At 36.5% G+C, this 18793-nt stretch overlaps 1 protein-coding gene and 1 pseudogene across 3 annotated transcripts in view; one reads left to right on the top strand and one right to left on the bottom strand.

Moving 5' to 3' along the window:
* The window catches only part of AIMP1 (aminoacyl tRNA synthetase complex interacting multifunctional protein 1), a 33071-nt gene extending 15316 nt beyond the window's left edge, over window positions 1-17755 (top strand). For all 3 annotated transcript variants that reach the window (XM_039468197.2, XM_039468196.2, XM_039468195.2), the window contains exons 6-7: window positions 4290-4458; window positions 17517-17755. In XM_039468197.2, coding sequence (XP_039324131.1) covers window positions 4290-4458; window positions 17517-17683 — 336 coding nt within the window. In that variant the 3' untranslated portion in view covers window positions 17684-17755. The remainder of the gene's footprint in view (window positions 1-4289; window positions 4459-17516) is intronic.
* Window positions 11953-14242, bottom strand: LOC141583951 (small ribosomal subunit protein eS1 pseudogene; annotated as a pseudogene).
* Window positions 17756-18793: the final 1038 nt, after the last annotated feature.

The following is an 18793-nucleotide window of genomic DNA, read 5'->3' on the forward strand; positions in this document are numbered from 1 at the left end:
AGGAATGATACAATTCTATGATGGAACAGTGATGAAAATAATGATTATGTTGACTATTGTATTAGAAGTACTTAATACATGAATTTTTTTTCACATGCTATTTTATTTCTTACTATATATAACTCTCAGTTAAGAAGTATCATCCTCATTTACAGATGATGTTTTGGGAAGTAAACCAACTTGTGCTTTCTCTATATATGTATATATACTCATACATCTCACTCTAAGGCTGATTATCTTTAATCACTATATTGTTCAGCTTTCCTGTGTACCATTCAAGGTTAGTTAGTAATGAAGCTTCTAACTACAGGTACTATGTAGCTTTTAGAGCCATACACATGACCAGGGTCATAAATTACAAACTGTTAGGCCAAGGAAAGAATGCAATCCCCAAAAGTTTTAATTTATCTTTCATAGTATTTTATAAAATACTTCCACATGGAATTTTACATGAAAATCCTGATGTCGTTTTTCTTAAAAATTCAGGACTAAGCTCTACCTCCACCTTTCCCAACACCCTGCTGTTTCTTCGAGGCAGAAATTGGCTAAAACTTAGTAATGGATAGCCCCTTTAGGTGGAAGTTACACTCTGCCACAGTTTCAACCATTCCATCATTGAGGTGGAGGGTCAGTTGTGATTATTTAGTATTTATCTTTATTTTTCTGTTACTGTTATACTTAAGGAAGGTTAAAGGGAGACTCAACTGTCTTTTTTTACCATGTCTCAAAAAAAATGAGACTATTACTTGTTTTTTCTGTCTAGGGTACCTTACTCATTTCCTTTACTTACTTCGTAGACAGCATCAAAATTGATCCCTGGCCTGGGATTTTGTTTTGGCTCTCTAATTTCAACATTGCTGGAACACAGTACGGGTAATGGATTAATATTGACCTATCATCAAGAGTATAAGGAAGTGATTTCTTCTACTTCCTACTTAACAAGCTCATTTATTTTAAGTCTCCAGTGATTAATTATCTGAGCCAGTGAAGTTTGGATTTTAAGTGTATCATAAAAGAAATTGATAGGAGAAGCTTAGAGTATCTCCACTTTTCCTTTCTTCTGGTGAGTTTAGCACCAAGGAATGTGCTTTTGTGTCGCTTCAGAAAACAAACCATGGTTATAGTTTATATAATACTATTCCCTATTTAAGATTTAATTGTTTCTATAGTAGAATTAGAGCTGGGTATCTGGAATATGTGAAAAGTAGTTATGATATATTTTATGAAGGGTAACATTGCATGATAACTAATTAAAAGCAAGTTGATACTCCATAATGATACCCTTCAGAGTGGTGTTTTCTAACTGTTGCTTTTTTTTTTCTTATAAGCTTTTAAACCTACCTCTCAACAAAAGTTTATTTTCTTCCTTTTTCTTTACTTGTGAATAACATCTACTTTCTGTAAGAATTAAATGGTTTTTTAAAAATGTATTTAATAACAGTGGAAAGAATCAAAGACAGTGATAGTTTTAAATGTCCTTTTTCTAGATGCTTTCTATAGTGATTTGAATCATCTGCCATTTCCTCTGACCCATGGTGCTTCAGAGATATTGCAAAGAATATGGACTTCAACATTAAGATAGTTCTGCGTTTGTTTATTGCCACTCTGCTGCTTCTTGGTTTTGTGAACTTGAACAAATCCCTATGTCTGTTCAATCATATTTATAGCTGCGAGTATTTGTTAGGCATCTAAATAAAGGATGCAGCAACAAATTAAAATACAGAGATAGACAACCTTTTTTGTTTGTTTGTTTGTTTGGTGATACAGTCTCACTCTGTCACCCAGGCTGGAGTGCAATGAGGCAATCTCGGCTCAATGCAACCTCTGCCTCCTGAGTAGTTGGGATTACAGGCACCACCACCATACCTGGCTAATTTTTTGTATTGTTAGTAGAGATGAGGTTTCACCGTGTTGGCTAGGCTGGTCTCGAACTGCTGACCTCAGGTGATTCCGCCTGCCTTGGCCTCTCAAAATGCTGGAATTACAGGTGTGAGCCACCACACCCGGGCAACAAACAGATTTTTAAAAATAGCCCTGCCTTTATGAAGCTCACATTCCTATAAGGGAGTCAGAAATATTATCAAGACATTGTAAATATATAGTATGTTAAATAATAAGCGCCCAGAGAAAAATCAATTAGGCAAAGAATCTAGTAAGTATTGAGGCCAGTATCATGTTGACATTTTATATAAAGTCCCCAGGGAAGACCTCATAAAGAAAATTACATTGAGTAAAATTCTAAGAAAATGAAAGCCAGTCATATGTCTATCTGGCTGAAGAGCATTTTGGGCAGCCCTGGGAGAGATGGATGCCTGGGGTGTTCAAGGAATAGCAGGAGGCCAATATGAAAAGAGCAGAGTAAATAAATGAGGAAGTCATGGGAAATGAAATCAGAGATAAGGGTGCCAAATGACTTATAGATCCTTGTAAAGACTTTGGCATTTTTCCTGAATAACATTAAAGCCATTGTAGGATTTTAGAGCAAAAGAATAACATTGGTCAGCCTAACATTTTAATAGGATGATTCTGGCTGCTCTGTTGATGGGAGGGAGATGGAATTAAGGAGATCAGTGAAGTTTCTCTTATCTAGGAAAAAAGAGATAGACTTGTCATATGCATGTGCTTTTTTTCCTTTTTAATATTTATTATTTATATAGGACCAAGGCTGATTCATAACTCCTTATGAAGTTAGGAGCACTGGAGAAAAGAACCAAGTGATCTTAAGCCAACTTAAATTGGAAAAACTCCTCGTTAGGGGTTCATCTTTTCTGTTCTTATAAGTTGTGGACTATTTTTTCTCTTTCAGCAGCCATTATTCACAACTATAAGCAAAGCTATTTTTATAAACATCTGTTTCTAATCCATCAAGATAGAACCTAAAATAAAAGTTTTTTTTAAAAAAAAGGTAGTACTAGTAAACATTCTATAAAGCAGGGTCACTTAGTTCTCAAAATTACATATTGTATATTTTAGGTTGTACATTTTTCTAGGGAAAAGGTTTACAGCTATCATCAGATCCTTAAAGGATTGCATCTAACTAATCTTGTTGCTACTCAAACATTTTTGCTATAACTTTTAAGTTCTCATATATGTGACATTGTCACTTTATTTGAAGCATTGGAAGATAAATATTAATTCTGAAGACCCCCTAATTCATTTTGAATTTGACTCTTAGGCTCATTTTTTTTAAATCATAGAATTTCAGAGTAAATTTCCATATAACATTTATTTATAAAAACCATCTTTTATCTAGAATGCATCTTTTTTTCTCCTTCAAGCAATAGTCCTCTTGTATGATTCATTTTAAACCTGTTGGAAAAATTTAAATAACTGTATTTCTTATTTTTGCTAGTTGGAGAAAAAAGACACTTCAGATTAGAAGATTAAAGATCTTCTATTTGCTTCTGTAAAAAAATTATAGAAATAGCCCTACCTGTTAGTTGTATGATGCATAATGCTGGAATTGTTAAATGATTTTTTTTTTTTTTTTTTTTTTTTTGAGACAAGGTCTTTCTCTGTTGCCCAGACTGGAGTTCAGTGTCATAATCAAGGCTTATTGCAGACTCCAGGCTCAAGTGATCCTTCTACCTCAGCCTCCCAACCAGCTGGGACTATAGGTGAATACACCATGCCCAGCGAATTTTTGTATTTTTTGTAGACTGGGTTTTACCATGTTGCCCAGGCTGGTCCCAAGCTACTGGGCTCAAGCAGTCTGCCTGCCTGAGTTTCCAAAGGAGCTGGGATTATAGGTGTGAGTCGCCACACCCAGCCAATTTTTTTTTTTTTTAATTAAAAAATAAATCTAGCATAGCTCTGTAAATAAACAAATGTATAGGGAAAAAAAATGCACACGTGAATGTGTGCATTTATTTTAATTCTAATGCTAGGCTAAATGCTTTATATGCATATTATGATTTAATCCTTATGACAACTTTTCAGTATGATTTCTCTCATTTTTTGAGCAAACAGTAATGTCAAATTTATGCAGTCTCATTGCTAGTGAATGGCAGCTGAAATTCACAACCAAATCTGTTTTATTCAGTACATTTTTAACTGAAGTTCCTCTGCTCTTTTAACCATAATGCATTATCGATTTGGGGGAACTTTTTTTTCATGTTTAGGTAAAGCTTCATAACAACAATAAGAGACTTTGGGCACACAGAGACAAAGGTACATCCACAAAAGTAGAACATTTGATACTTAGCATATTCAGTGTAGCTTAATATAGTCTGGATATGATTGGGCTTAATCTGTGTACATCTTTACTAACCAGTTTATATTTTATACAGATGCAAAATCGGATGGTGGTTTTACTTTGTAATCTGAAACCTGCAAAGATGAGGGGAGTATTGTCTCAAGCAATGGTCATGTGTGCTAGTTCACCAGAGAAAGTTGAAATCTTGGCACCTCCAAATGGGTCTGTTCCTGGAGACAGAATTACTTTTGCAGCTTTCCCAGGTAGGTATTTATATTTATTAGTAATTATTTAATAGTTTTGCAATCAGTTCTCAAAGTGATATTTGTAATGTTTAAAGATTAGAATCAGTGTAAGAATCAAAGTCTTACATATTATTGAGTTTTTCAAGATTGGCGCAGGATGACACATTGAGTAAACCTTATAACCATTCTCCTCCCCATGAATGTACATGTTGTTTAAAACACCTGATATGGTTTGACTATGTCCCCACTGAAATCTCATCTTGAATTGTAGCTCCCATAATCGCCACATATCATGGGAGGGACCTGGTGAGAGGTTACTGAATCTGGGGCAGGTTTTACCTGTGCTGTTCTCATGATAGTGAATAAATCTCATGAAATCTGATGGTTTTATAAAAGGACAGTTACACTACACACACTCTCTTGGCTGCTGGTATAAAAGACATGCCTTTGCTCCTCTTTCGCCTTTTGCCTTGATTGTGAGGCCTCTCCAGTCATGTGGAACTGCGAGTCCATTAAACCTCTTTTCTTTATAAATGACCCAGTCTTGGATATATCTTTATTAGCAGCATGAGAATGGACTAATACAGTAAATTGGTACCAGGGTGCTGCTATAAAGATACCTGAAAGTATGAAAGCGACTTTGAAACTGGATAACAGGCAGAGGTTGGAACAGTTTGGAGGACTCAGAAGAAGATAAGAAAATGTGGGATAGTTTGGGACTTCCTGGATACTTGGAGGACTTGGAAGACAAGAAAATGTGGGAAAGTTTGGAACCTTCTAGAGACTTGTTGAATGGCTTTGACCAAAATGTTGATAGTGATATGCACAATAAAGTCCAGGCTGAGGTAGTCTCAGAGATGAGGAACTAGTTGGAACTGAAGCAAAGGTGATCCTTGCTATGCTTTATTAAAGAGACTGGTGGCATTTTGCCCCTTCCCTAGAGATCTGTGGAACTTTGAACTTGAGAGAGATGATTTGGGGTATCTGGCAGAAGAAACTGCTAAGCAGCAAAGCATTTAAGAGATGACTTAGGTGCTCTTAAAAAGCATTCAGTTTTATTCATTCACAAAGACATGGTTTGGAATTGGAACATATGTTTAAAAGGGAAGCAGAACATAAAAATTTGAAAAGTTTGCGGACGATGCAGTAGAAAAGAAAAATCCATTTCTGTCAGCTACAGAAATTTATATAAGCAAGGAGCCAAATATTATTTGCCAAGACAATGGGAAAATGTCTCTAGGGAATGTCAGAGTCCTTTATAGCAGCCCCTCCCAGCAAAGGACCTGAGGCCTAGGAGGAAAAAATGGTTTCCTGGGCTCGGCCCAGGGCCCCCATGCTGTGTGCAGCTTAAGGACTTGGTGCCCTGCTTCTCAACTGCTCCAGCTATGGCTAAAAAGGGCTGAAATACAGCTCAGTCCCTTGCTTCAGAAGGTGTAAGCCCTAAGCCTTGGCAGCTTCCACATGGTGTTGAGCCTGCAGATGCACGTAAATCAAGAATTGAGGTTTGGGAACCTCCAACTAGATTTCAGATGTATGGAAACCCCTGTATGTCCAGGCAGAAATTTACAGGAGCAGGGCTGTCATGGAGAACCTCTGCTAGGGCAGTGCAGAAGAGAAATGTGGGATGGGACCCTCCACACAGAATCCCCACTGGGGCACCGCCTAGGAGAGCTGTGAGAAGAGGGCCACTGCCCTCCAGATCCTAGAATCATAGATCCACCAACAGCTTCCACTGTGTGCCTGCAAAAGCTTCAGAAACTCCAGTCTGTGAAAGCAGCTGGGATGATGGCTATACCTTACGAAGTCAGAGGGGCGGAGCTGTCCAAGGCCTTGGGAGCCCACCTCTTGCATCAGTGTGACCTGCATGTGAGACTTGGAGTCAAAGGAGATCATTTTGGAACTTTGAGGTTTAGTGACTACCCTACTTGATTTCAAACTTGCATGGAGTCTGTAGCCTCTTAGTTTTGGCCAGTTTCTCCCATTTGGAATGATGTATTTACCCGATGCCTGTACCTCCATTGTATCTGGGAAGTAACTAACTTGCTTTTGATTTTATAGCTTCATAGGCAGAAGGGACTTGCCTTGTCTCAGATGAGATGTTGGACTGTGGACTTTTAGTTGATGCTAAAATGAGTTGAGATTTTGGGGGACTATTGGGAAGGCATGATTGGTTTTGAAATGTGAGGACATGAGATTTAGGAAGGGCCTGGGGTGGAATGATATGGTTTGGTTGTGTCCCCAGCCAAATCTTACCTTGAATTATAGCTCCCACAATTCTCATGTGTCATGGGAGGTACCTGGTAGAAGGTAATTAAATCCTGGGGAAAGGATTTTCTTGTGCTGTTCTCATGAAGTGAATAAGTCTCATGAGATCTGATGGTTTTATAAAAGGGCAGTTCCACTACACACACACTCTTCCCTGCTGCCGTGTAAGGTGTTCCTTTGCTCCTCTTTAACCTTCTGCCATGATTGTGAGACCTCCCCATTCATGTAGAACTGTATGCCAGTTAAACCGCTTTGCTTTAGAAATTACCCAACCTTGGGAATATCTTTATTAGCAGCGTGAGAACAGACTAATACAACACCACAGAGAACAATAATGTCCTAACTAAAGCAATAATATTAATACCAGCATAGCAGAAAAGTATGACATGGATAGAGACCAGATTAATGAGATGCAAAATCACTTATGCTGTAGATTGTCTCATGCTGCAGCACAGAAAGAGATGAAAAGTTTAGATTTATAATTATAAGTGCCATCTAATAATATACTTGCACATGTTTTTACTCAACTTCAGTATATAAAGAAAATATCGGCCGGGCATGGTGACTCACGCCTATAACCCCAGCACTTTGGGAGGCTGAGTGGATCATGAGGTCAAGAGATCAAGACCATCCTGGTCAACATGGTGAAACCCCATCTCTAATAAAAATACAAAAATTAGCTGGGCACGGTGGCACACGCCTGTAGTCCCAGCTACTCGGGAGGCTGAGGCAGGAGAATTGCTTGAACCTGGGAGGCACAGGTTGTGGTGAGCTGAGATTGAGCCATTGCACTCCAGCCTGGGTAACAAGAGCGAAACTCTATCTCAAAATTTAAAAAAAAAAAAAGAAAAGAAAAGAAAATATCTAAGTTAAAATTGGAAAAGCAGAAATAAATGAGGATAACAAATAGAATTAGTTCAAAAGTTAAATGACTGGGGATTTTTTTTGTGTGTGAGTGAAATATTTTTTAATGGTACAACAAAATTAAACTAAGTTGTTTTTTTTTTTTCAACTTTTATTTTAGGCTCAAAGGATACATTTGCAGGTTTCTTATATTGACAAATTGTATTTCCTTCAGATTTAGTGTAGGAATGATGCCATCACCCGTGTAGTGAGCACAGTACCTAATAGGTAGTTTTTCAACCCTTACCCTACCCTTACCCAACTCCTAGCCTCCCTTCTAGTAGTGCTCAGTGTCTTTTGTTTCCATCTTCCTGTCCATGTATGCTCAGTATTTAGGTTTAGCTCTCACTATTAAGTGAGAACATACTGTATTTGATTTTCTGTTCTTGTATTGAGTTACTTAGGATAATGGTTTCCAGCTGCATCCATGTTGCTGCAAAGGATGTAATTTTCTTCTTTTTTAAGGCTGCATAGTATTCCATAATATATATGTACCGCATTTTTTTTATCCAGTCCACTGTTGATGGATACCTGAGTTGATTCCATGTCTTTGCTATTGTGAATAGTGCTGCAGTGAACATATAGTGTATTTGTCTTTTTTGTAGAAAGATCTATTTTTCTTTGAGTACATACCCAGTAATGGGATTGCAGGGTCAAATGGTAGTTCTGTTTTAAGTTCTTTGAGAAATTCCAAACTGCTTTCTACAGTGGCTGAACTAATTTACATTCCTTCTTGTCCTCCACCTTGCCAACATCTGTTATTTTTTTGTCTTCTTAATAATAGCCATTCTGACGGGTATGAGATGTTTCTCATTGTGGTTTTGATTTGCATTTCTGTGGTGATTAGTGATGTTGAGCATTTTTGATATTTGTTGACAGCATATATGTCTTCTGTTGAGAAGTATCTGTTCATGTTCTTTGCTAATGTTTTAATGGGGTTATTTGTTTTTTGCTTGTTGAATTAAGTTCCTTATGGATTCTGGATATGAGAACTTTGTTGGATGCATAGTTTTCTAATATTTTTTCCCATTCCTTAGGTTGTCTGTTTATTCTACTGTTAGTTTCTTTTGTTGTACAGAAGCTCTTTAATCAGCTCCCACTTGTCAACTTTTGTTTTCATTGCAATTGCTTTTAGAGACTGAGTCATAAATTCTTTGCCAAGGTTGATATTGAGAAGGGTATTTCATATAATTTTTGTCAAGAGTGATATTGAGAGGGTATTTCCTAGATTTTCTTCTAGGATTTTTACAGTTTTAAGTCTTACGTTTAATTCTTTTTTATTATTATTATACTTTAAGTTCTGGGGCACATGTGCAGATTGTACAGGATTGTTACATAGGTATACACATGCCATGGTGGTTTGCTGCATCCATCCTCTTATCACCTATGTTACTATTTCTCCTAATGTTACCCCTCCCCAATTCCCCCAACCCGTTATCCCTCCCTTGGTCTCCTTACCCCCCAACAGGCCCCAGTGTGTGATGTCCCCCTCCCTGTGTCCATGTGTTCTCATTGCTCAACACCCACTTATGAGTGAGAACATGCGATGTTTGGTTTTTGTTCTTGTGTCACTTCATTGAGAATGGTGGTTTCCAGATTCATTGATGTCCCTGCAAAGACCAGGAACTCATCCATTTTATGATTGCATAGTATTCCGTGGTGTATAGGTGCCACATTTTCTTTATCCAGTCTATATTTGATGGGCATTTGGGTTGATTCCAAGTCTTTGCTATTGTAAACAGTACCACATTGAGCATATGTGTGCATGTGTCTTTATAATTGATTTATAATCCTTTAGGTATATACGCAGTAATGGGATTGCTGGGTCAAATGGTATTTCTAGTTCCAGATCCTTGAGGAATCACCATACTGTCTTCCACAATGGTTGAACTAATTTACACTCCCGCCGACAGTGTAAAAGCATTCCTGTTTCTCCACATCCTCTCCAGCATCTGTCTCCTAATATCTTAATGATCGCCATTCTAACTAGCGTGAGGGGGTATCTCAATGTGGTTTTGATTTGCATTTCTTTAATGACCAGTGATGATGAGCAGTTTTTCGTATGTTTGTTGGCCGCATAAATGTCTTCTTTTGAAAAGTACCTATTCATATTCTTCACCCACTTTTTGAGGGAGTTGTTTTTTTCTTGTAAATTTGTTTTAGTTCTTTGTAGATTCTGAATATTAGCCCTTTGTCAGATGGGTAGATTGCAAAAATTTTTTCCCATTCTTTCGATTGCCGGTTCACTCTCATGATAGTTTATTTTGCTGTGCAGAAGTTCTTAAGTTTAATTAGATCCCATTTGTCTATTTTGGCTTTTGTTGCCAATGCTTTTGGTGTTTTAGTCATGATCCTTGCCTATGCCTATGTCCTGAATGGTATTGCCAGGTTTTCTTCCAGGGTTTTTATGGTGTTAGGTCTTATGTTTCAATCTTTAATCAATCTGAGTTAATTTTTGTATAAGGTGTGGAACCGGTCCAATTTCAGTTTTCTACACATGGCTAGCCAGTTTTCCCAACACCATTTAAACAGGGAATCCTTTCCACATTGCTTGTTTTTGTCAGGTTTGTCAAAGATCAGATGGTTGTAGATGTGTGGCATTACTTCTGAGGCCTCTGTTCTAGAAAATCTAGAAGAAATGGATAAATTCCTCTACACTCAGATCCTCCCAAGACTAAACCAGGAAGAAGTTGAATCCCTGAATAGACCAATAACAGGGTCCGAAGTTGAGGCAGCAATTAATAGCCTACCAACCAAAAAAAGTTCAGGTCTAGATGGGCTCATAGCCGAATTCTACCAGACATACAAAGAGCAGGTGGTACCTTTCCTTCTGAAACTATTCCAAACAATACAAAAAGAGAGAATCCTCCCTGACTCATTTTATGAGACCAACATCATCCTGATATGAAAACCTGGCAGAGACATAACTAAAAACGAAAATTTCAGGCCAATATCCATGATAAGCATTGATGCAAAAATCTTCATTAAAATACTGGCAAACTGAATGCAACAGCACATCAAAAAGCTTATCCATCTTGATCAAGGTAGGCTTCATTCCAGGAATGCAAGGCTGGTTCAACATACACATAACTTATATTCAATTCTTTAATCCATCTTGAGTTAACTTTTGTATATGCTGAAATATTGGGATCCTATTTTACTCTTCTGCATATGGCTAGTCAGTTATTCCAGCACCATCTATTGAATAGAGTTTTTTTTCCCGTTGCTTGCTGTTGTTGTCTTGTTGGAGATCAGATGGTTGTAGGTGTGCAGCTTTATTTCTGGGTTCTTTATCTTGTTTCATTTGTCTCTGTGTCTCTTTTTGTACCAGTACCATTCTGTTTTGGTTATTCTAGCCTTGTAGGATAGTTTGAAGATGGTTAGTATGATGCCTCCATTTATGTTCTTTTTGCTTAGAATTATTTTGCCTATTTGGACTCTTTTCTCATTCCATATGCACTTTAGAATTTTTTTTCTAATTCTGTGATTAATGATGTTGGTAGTTTGATAGTGTTAACTCTGTAGATTACTTTGGGCAGTAAGGCAATTTTAACAATATTAATTCTTCCAATCCATGAGTGTACAGTGTTTTGCCGTGTGTTTGTATCATCTATGATTTCTTTCAGCAGTGTTTTATAGTTCTTGTAGAGATCTTTCATCTCCTTCATTAGCTGTATTTCTAGATAGTTCATTTTTTGTGTGGCTATTATAAATGGGATTGTGTTCTTGATTTGACTCTCAGCTTGAACTTTGGTGTATAGAAATGCTACTGAATTTTGCACATTGATTTTGTATCCAGAAACTTTACTAAAGTTATTTATCAGCTCTGGGAGCCTTTTGGCAAAGTCTTTAGGTTTTTTTAAGTACAGAATCATAAATCAGTGAAGAGCTAATTTGACTTCTTTTCCTGTTTGGATGCCTTTTCTTTCTTTCTCTTGCCTGATTGCTCTGTCTAGGATTTCCATTTCTGTGTTAAATAGGAGTAATTCCAGTTTTCAAGGGGAGTGGTTCCAGCTTTTGCCCTTTAGGTATTATGTTGGCTGTGGGTTTGTCATAGATGGCTCTTATTATTTTGAGGTCTGTTCCTTTGATCTCTAGTCTATTGAGGGTTTTATCGTGACGGGATGTAGATTTTATTTGAAACTTTTTCTGTATCTGTTGAGATGCTTATATAATTTTTGATCTTCTATTTATATGGTGAATCACTTTTATTGATTTGCATATGTTGAAACAGCCTTGCATCCCAGGAATAAAGCCTATTCGATTACTTGATTGTGGTGTATTGCTTCCCCCCCCCCCCCCACAAATAAGACTTTTTATTTGCTATCATTATAAGTCTGAACTTTAAACAGATTCATGGACTGATGGTTCGTATCCATCAGCTCGTTCAACTTTAGTACCTGTCTCGTCCGCAGTGGCCTTTCCAGAACTGCTGCCTTCACCATGAAGCTCCATGAGTTTTCCCAGGTCAAAGTTGGGCTTCTTCAGCATTTTTACTTTTCTAATGAAGACATCATGAAGAGGATAAATAGATTGGCAAGCCTTTTCTGTGTCTTTTCAAGTGCTGTCTGGAATCAATTTATTGACCACTTCTTTCAAGTCATTTGTCTGCACCTCTCAGGTCACGATTTCCATCATCTTCTTCCGGATTTGGCGGACCTGTTGGTGCTGAGCATAAGAGGTCTTACGTATCTGATTGTTGCATTTTTTAGTAAAACCAACACAGAACAGATGAAGCAAGTAACCATCGATAGTAACCATCGGTAGTCTTGACATCAACATGAGCTTCAATCATTGTCTGCCATTTTTTGACCATGGAACACATTTTGTCATGGGTAAGATCCATACCATGGAAGTTAGTCAGGCAGTTTTTGCCCTGAACATCTTCAGTAATTAGCTTGAATTTCCTAAATGCAACTTCATCATTCTGCAAATCAGCAAGACTAACTTCAAACACTTGACCCTCGAGGCCATCAGATGCAATTTTGGTTCCTTGGGTCCTGGTGACTAGCGTCTTTCCAATATTTCTTACATTGAACATAGTGGGTGCTTTCACATCATACCAATCTTTCTTAGAAAATGGATCAACCACTTTCTTCTTGGCTCCCTTTTTTGCTGCCTTTCGTAAGGCGCTTGTTCTTGCCAACCGCCGTAGTGCTGCTCAGAGAGCCAAAAGGCGAGTGTGGTGTATTGCTTTTTGATGTGCCACTGTATTTGATTTGCTAGTATTTTGTTGAGGATTTTTGTGTCTGTTCATCAGAGATATTGACCTACAGTTTTCTTTTTTTCTCTGATGATTTTAGTATCAGGCTGATGCTGGCTTTATAGGATACATAAGAGAGGAGTTCCTCTTCCTCAGTTTTTTGAAATAGTCTTAGTAGGATTCATACCAGTTCTTCTTTGTACATCTGGAAGAATTCACCTGTGAATCCAGGCTGGAGTGCAGTGGCATTATCTTGGCTCATCAAAGCCAACCTCTCACCTCATCCTCCCAAGTAGTTGAGACTACAGGCATGCACCACCATACCAGGGCTTTTTTTAATTAGTAGGTTTGTATTACCGATTCAGTTTGAGAACTTGTTATTTGTCTGTTCAGGTTTTTACTGTCTTCCTAGTACAATCTTGGGAGGTTGTGTGTTTCTAAAAATTTATCCATTTTTTAATTTGTGTGCGAAGAGATGTTTGTAGTGGTCTTTGAGGTTCTTTTGTATTTCTGTGAGATTGATTGTAATGTCACCTTTGTCATTTCTGATTGCAAATAGCTGAGTTTTATTGAAATTGCAAGGCTGGTGTGATTATATACGTATCTTTAAAAATACTCTATTAACTGTTTAATGAAATATTACAATACAAAGAGTTTTATTTATTTATGTATTTTATGAAGAGTTTTAACATGGAATAGTAAGACAGAAAATATAGATGAAAGCATGGAATAATGTCCTTGGAGCTTATTTCCACCCTCCTAATCAAAAATAGAGTAGTCTTAAAAAAGGGGGGGGGTTTGTTCTTTTTGCTTTTTTACAACTACCTATGACTTTGAATGAATGTTTGTCTTGAACCTTGGTAGATGAGAAATCATAGCAGTCTATGCTCGAACAACTTTTTTTTAGAAATTAGTTTTGGGAAAATCTCAGTCTCTATGATTTCTCAGAGATGCCTGATGGCTTTAGATTCATGGAGCTTATGATCACCACTCTACTCCCACCAAGCGTAACTAACTTGAAAACAGTATTAGAGCTAGGAGACAAAGACAATGACAGGTATTTGTGAGAATGTACTATTTATGATCAAATAATAAGTAGGAATTTACAGTCAGACTTTTAAAGATCATGCTGATTTGTATTGATATTGAGTCTTATTAATAATAGAAATTAATAGCTAATTATAAAGCATAGCTTTAAATTTTAAGTCCATTTATTAAAAAGCCAAATTGTCTATACTTGATTCCTCCTCTTGAAACCCCATTGTAATCAGTTTTCTCTCCCCACTGTGTTTCGCCAGAACTGCTCTGGGTAAGATCACCAATAACTCCCTGTAGCTTTATGTCTAGTTGTCAGTCTTGTTATTAATTAACTTGACTTCTGGTACCATACTCTCTTGGTGGTCCTCCTGCTTCACTGGCTGCCCCTGTCATGTACTTTGCTATACCTCCCTGGCCTCTTACTGTTATAGGGTCTCAGACCTTGGTTTTGGACCTCTTTTTTTCCATGCTCATTCCTTTGGCAATTTTACCTAGTCACTTAGATAAGCTAGATAGCTGCCAAATGAACTCTTCGATGTACATGCTCCAAGGGGGAAGGACATGAATCCCATTCTTCCCCCCAGACTTTCCTTTTCCACAGTATTTTTCATCTTATTTGATAGCATTTCCATTCTCCTAGTTGATTAACTGCTTTTCTCATACCCTACATCTTTGCCTCAGAAAATCCTAGTGGTTCTACTTTCTGAACGTGCCTAGAATTAGTATTAACTCCGCTACTACCACCCTAGTCTCAAAACCAACATCTCTTATCTACATATTTACAGAAGTCTTCTAAACTGATCATCCTGCTGTTGCCCCCTCTTTTCTTCCATTTGTTTTCAATTGGAGCAGCCAGAATGATCTAGATCAAATTATATTACTCTGCTCAAAACTATTCAGAAGCTTTTCATCTTACCTACAGTACAAGCCCAAGTCCTTAAAGTGGTCTCTCATTATTTTGTTAATCTTAGGAACTCCAACTTTTCCTTGCTCACTCCACTTGAGCCACTGGCTCTTTTGCAAGATAGCTGCATGACTCACTCACTCATCCTATTCAAATATTTCTGAACCTTGGCTTTCTCACCTACAAGAAGGGGTTTTTAAGTTGGTACTTGCCTCATCTGGGTTTTATAAGCTTTAACTTTTGAAACACTTACCCAACTGCCTGGTATTTTAAATTCTTTGCTATAACTTTTGTGCCTCAATGTTCTCATCTGTAAGATGAGAATAATGAATATTACTTACATATGTACTGAGAGGATTAAAAAGTTAATATATGTACAGCATTCAGTACAGTGACCAGCACCTAGTAAGCACTATATACATGTTGTGTATTATGGATATTATCTAGTTTACATGGTAGTTTCTTTATAGATTTGAGAAGCTGCATCACAGCTTTTTATACTTAGGGCTTACATCTGCTTTCAGCAAGAATTTACACATGCAATCTATATTCTTCATAAGAAGCATGTATGTCAGTCCGCTTCTTAACTAACTTATTATCAGTTTGGCAGCTCCTTTTGGGCCAAGGTTGCAAATCTGAATCAGTGCTCAGGTCTCCCTGAATAGTAGCTCTGCCTCTAGCCTTCCAGAGTCCTGGAGTGCCCACTTTCCCACACAATATCTGCACAAGATTTTGATTATAGATTAAGGAATGATTTACAAATAATAAATAAAAATCTAATGAATCTAAGGAGCAATATAATTGAAGTTTATTTATTGTTTTTTTTTTTTTTTCCATTCTATTAGTTTCTCTCTTGTCCAATCAAATGTCCTTAATGGACTAAGAGAAATCCTTATTTTTTATACCAGTCAGTCTTTCAGTTTTAGTTTCATTGCATGTTCTACTGTAGGTGTGTCATTCAATTAATTACTCTTTATGTCTGAAAACTTGCATGTTAGAAGGCCGTGTTGTATGTTCTTGCCAGTTTCATAGTCTCTGAAGGGCCAATAAAGAACAAAACTACAATGACCAGCTAATTTACTTAGTTTTATTATTCTTCTCTATATATGAGTGGAAAATAAACACTAGTTTATATAAGATGTCATCAGAATATAAAATGTAAGTACTTCAGTATTTAAAGGATTCTTTTTAAGTAATTCCAAGAGATCTCAACTTAGGAGTCAGTGAAAAAAAAGATCTAGAAGATTTATATTTCTCTCATTACTTAATTATACTTCAGCAATATTTGTTTATTACCTCCAGAAAAGTAATTGAATCATTGAAGTTCTACAGCTTAAGAGATATGTCACTTTTGTTCATTGTTTGTTGAACTGATTCTTCATTCTAAATATTGAACTTATAGTAAATTCTGAACTTGTAGTAAACTTTACTCTCTACTTTTCTGTCATTAAGTAGAGGAATTGTTTGATATATTGTTATTAAGTCTAGACCAGATATACTCTACTACTAATTTTTCTTTTATTATAAAATTTATAGTGTGAGTTACTATAAATAGAAGGGTTTTGGGTATTAACCACATGTAAGAGGGTTGTTTGTTTTCTGAAATATAGTTTGTCAGGGGACAGAGTGCTGTACTAGCAGAACATGGGCTTTGTTGATTGTGTGACATTGAGAAACGTGTATTTTCTGAGCTTCAGTTTCTTTATACTTAAAATTAGAGTCACAGTGGTGTGAGTTTTAGGCAACAACTAGTTCCTAGTGCTTAGAAAATATTAGTCCCTGTCTCCTCACTACTACTTTCTATTTCTTTACATCTCACCAAGTGGAATGAGTAGCAAATGAAATCCAAAGTAGTTATCGTCATTAGCTATGGAATCCCAAAATCTAAGCCATTCTCCACTATTGATGAGAAATCTTTAGCACTAGAGCAGTGATCTAGCTGTTCATTTTGTGTTTTGAAACATAGTAAAGCATAAGCTGCTTCTACCAGTTGTAAAAATATAACATCAAAATATGTTTTCGTTTCTTCATAATTTTTCTTTATATTTAATAATAAAATGAATATATTAATCCATTCATGCACTGCTGTAAAGAAATGCCCAGGGCTAGGTGATTTATAAGGAAAAGAGGTTTAATTGTCTCACAGTTCAGTAGGCTGTACAGGAAGAATAGCAGCATCTGCTTTTGGGGAGGCCTCAGGGAAATTTTACTCATGGCGGAAGTCAAAGCAAGAGCAAGCATCTTATATGGCAGGCGAGGACCGAGAGAGAGCAGGGAGATGCCACACTTTGAAACAACTGGATTTCAGGATAACTCACTGTCACAAAACCAGCACCAAGGAGGAAATCTGCCCATGTAATCCAATCACCTCTCACCGGCCTCCACCTCCAACATAAGGAATCACAATTGAATATGGTATTTAGGTGGGAACACAGACTCAAACCGTATCAGTGAGTATCTTACATTTTATTATTTTAATAATTTGGACATATATTCATTGAGCTTTATTACTTACAAAAATATAAGAATAAAATATAACATCTTTAACATATGTAAAGAAACAACAAAAACTATTTTATTTTACCAATCAAGAATATAAACTGCTGACATAATAAAAATAAAATAAATGTTAAGAGTTTGATTAGGTCCAAAAATCAGAAAATGCTGCCAAGACAGTTCACTGGAAATCTCTGTAGACAGTCTTTTTAGTATTTTTGCACATTAGCAGTGTAATTTTCTTGCGCTTTTTTTCTTCCTACACAGGAATTCCTGACAAGGAGCTGAACCCTAAGAAGAAGATTTGGGAGCAGATCCAGCCTGATCTTCACACTAATGATGAGTGTGTGGCTACATACAAAGGAATTCCCTTTGAGGTGAAAGGGAAGGGAGTGTGTAGGGCTCAAACCATGAGCAACAGTGGTATCAAATAAAATGCCTCCACTACCAAAAGACATTGGAGAAAACCTTAATAGTAATAAAGAGAAATATATTTGTCACCTGTACCTGAAATATGAGTGGCTCATTTTTGTTAGTCTCTCCTAGACTTGACTATTCTTCTACTTGGTATGTATTGTTTTTTATTGATTGGGGAAACACTACATTTTTACCTAGGTTTTTAATCATTTATAAAGGAGGGAAGTTGCCTGTGTTTTGTAATAATTTATTTTTTAGCAAGAATATTGATTAGCAGCTTTTTTTTCTTTATACATGTAGATAACTAGATTAATAGTTACTTTCTTATTTATGGGCACAGGATGCATGAAATTTCAAGCTCTGAAATTTTTCTTATATATCTGTATCAAAAATATCCTCTCCTTTTCAAAAGTGACAAGTTGGAAAATTTTTATCAGACTTATTAACTGATCATATTATAATAGTATTGAAAATGACCAACTGTTCATTCTGAAAGCCAAACATAAAACCTAGGAGATGTGGCATATGAACATTTTTGCTTTGCTGCTAGAGTAGTTCTGATTAATAATACTTAAAGCATTTTTTTAAAAAAACTAAAATTTTCTATCTTGAAGTTTTTCTATTTAGCAAAATAATTAATAATAAGTTTTGACTAGCTCTAGAGAATAAACACATTGAAAACAGTTGCCACAGTAGTTTCTAATGAATTGATCATAAAAGCAGCAATCTTTTTTTTAATTCTAGCTGCTTTATAAAGATTCTTTAGGTACCTAATAAAAGATAATTTATAGCTTATTATTTTTTGAAGAGCATTACAGACTGATATTTTGCTTTTTCATGTATCATCACACTGTCAGTATATTAAAAGAAATTGCAGCCTAAAACTTAACATATACCATACATATATATTAAGGTGTCAAATAGCTATTCTCGCTCATTTTACAAATATTGTAAGAAAAATAAAAATCAATTGAGGAATTATGAGCCTCCAGGTCATCAGCCTTGAGATGATTACTGATGATTTGGACTTAAACACACATGTCAGCAAGATAGAGGGTTGTGGATAGGGGAGGGCTGGTAGCTAACAAGCGTCCTAACAAAGCAATATTAGTGACTTTAACCAAGTT

Source organism: Saimiri boliviensis, chromosome 3, assembly GCF_048565385.1.
Source record: "Saimiri boliviensis isolate mSaiBol1 chromosome 3, mSaiBol1.pri, whole genome shotgun sequence".
Lineage (NCBI taxonomy): Eukaryota > Metazoa > Chordata > Mammalia > Primates > Cebidae > Saimiri > Saimiri boliviensis.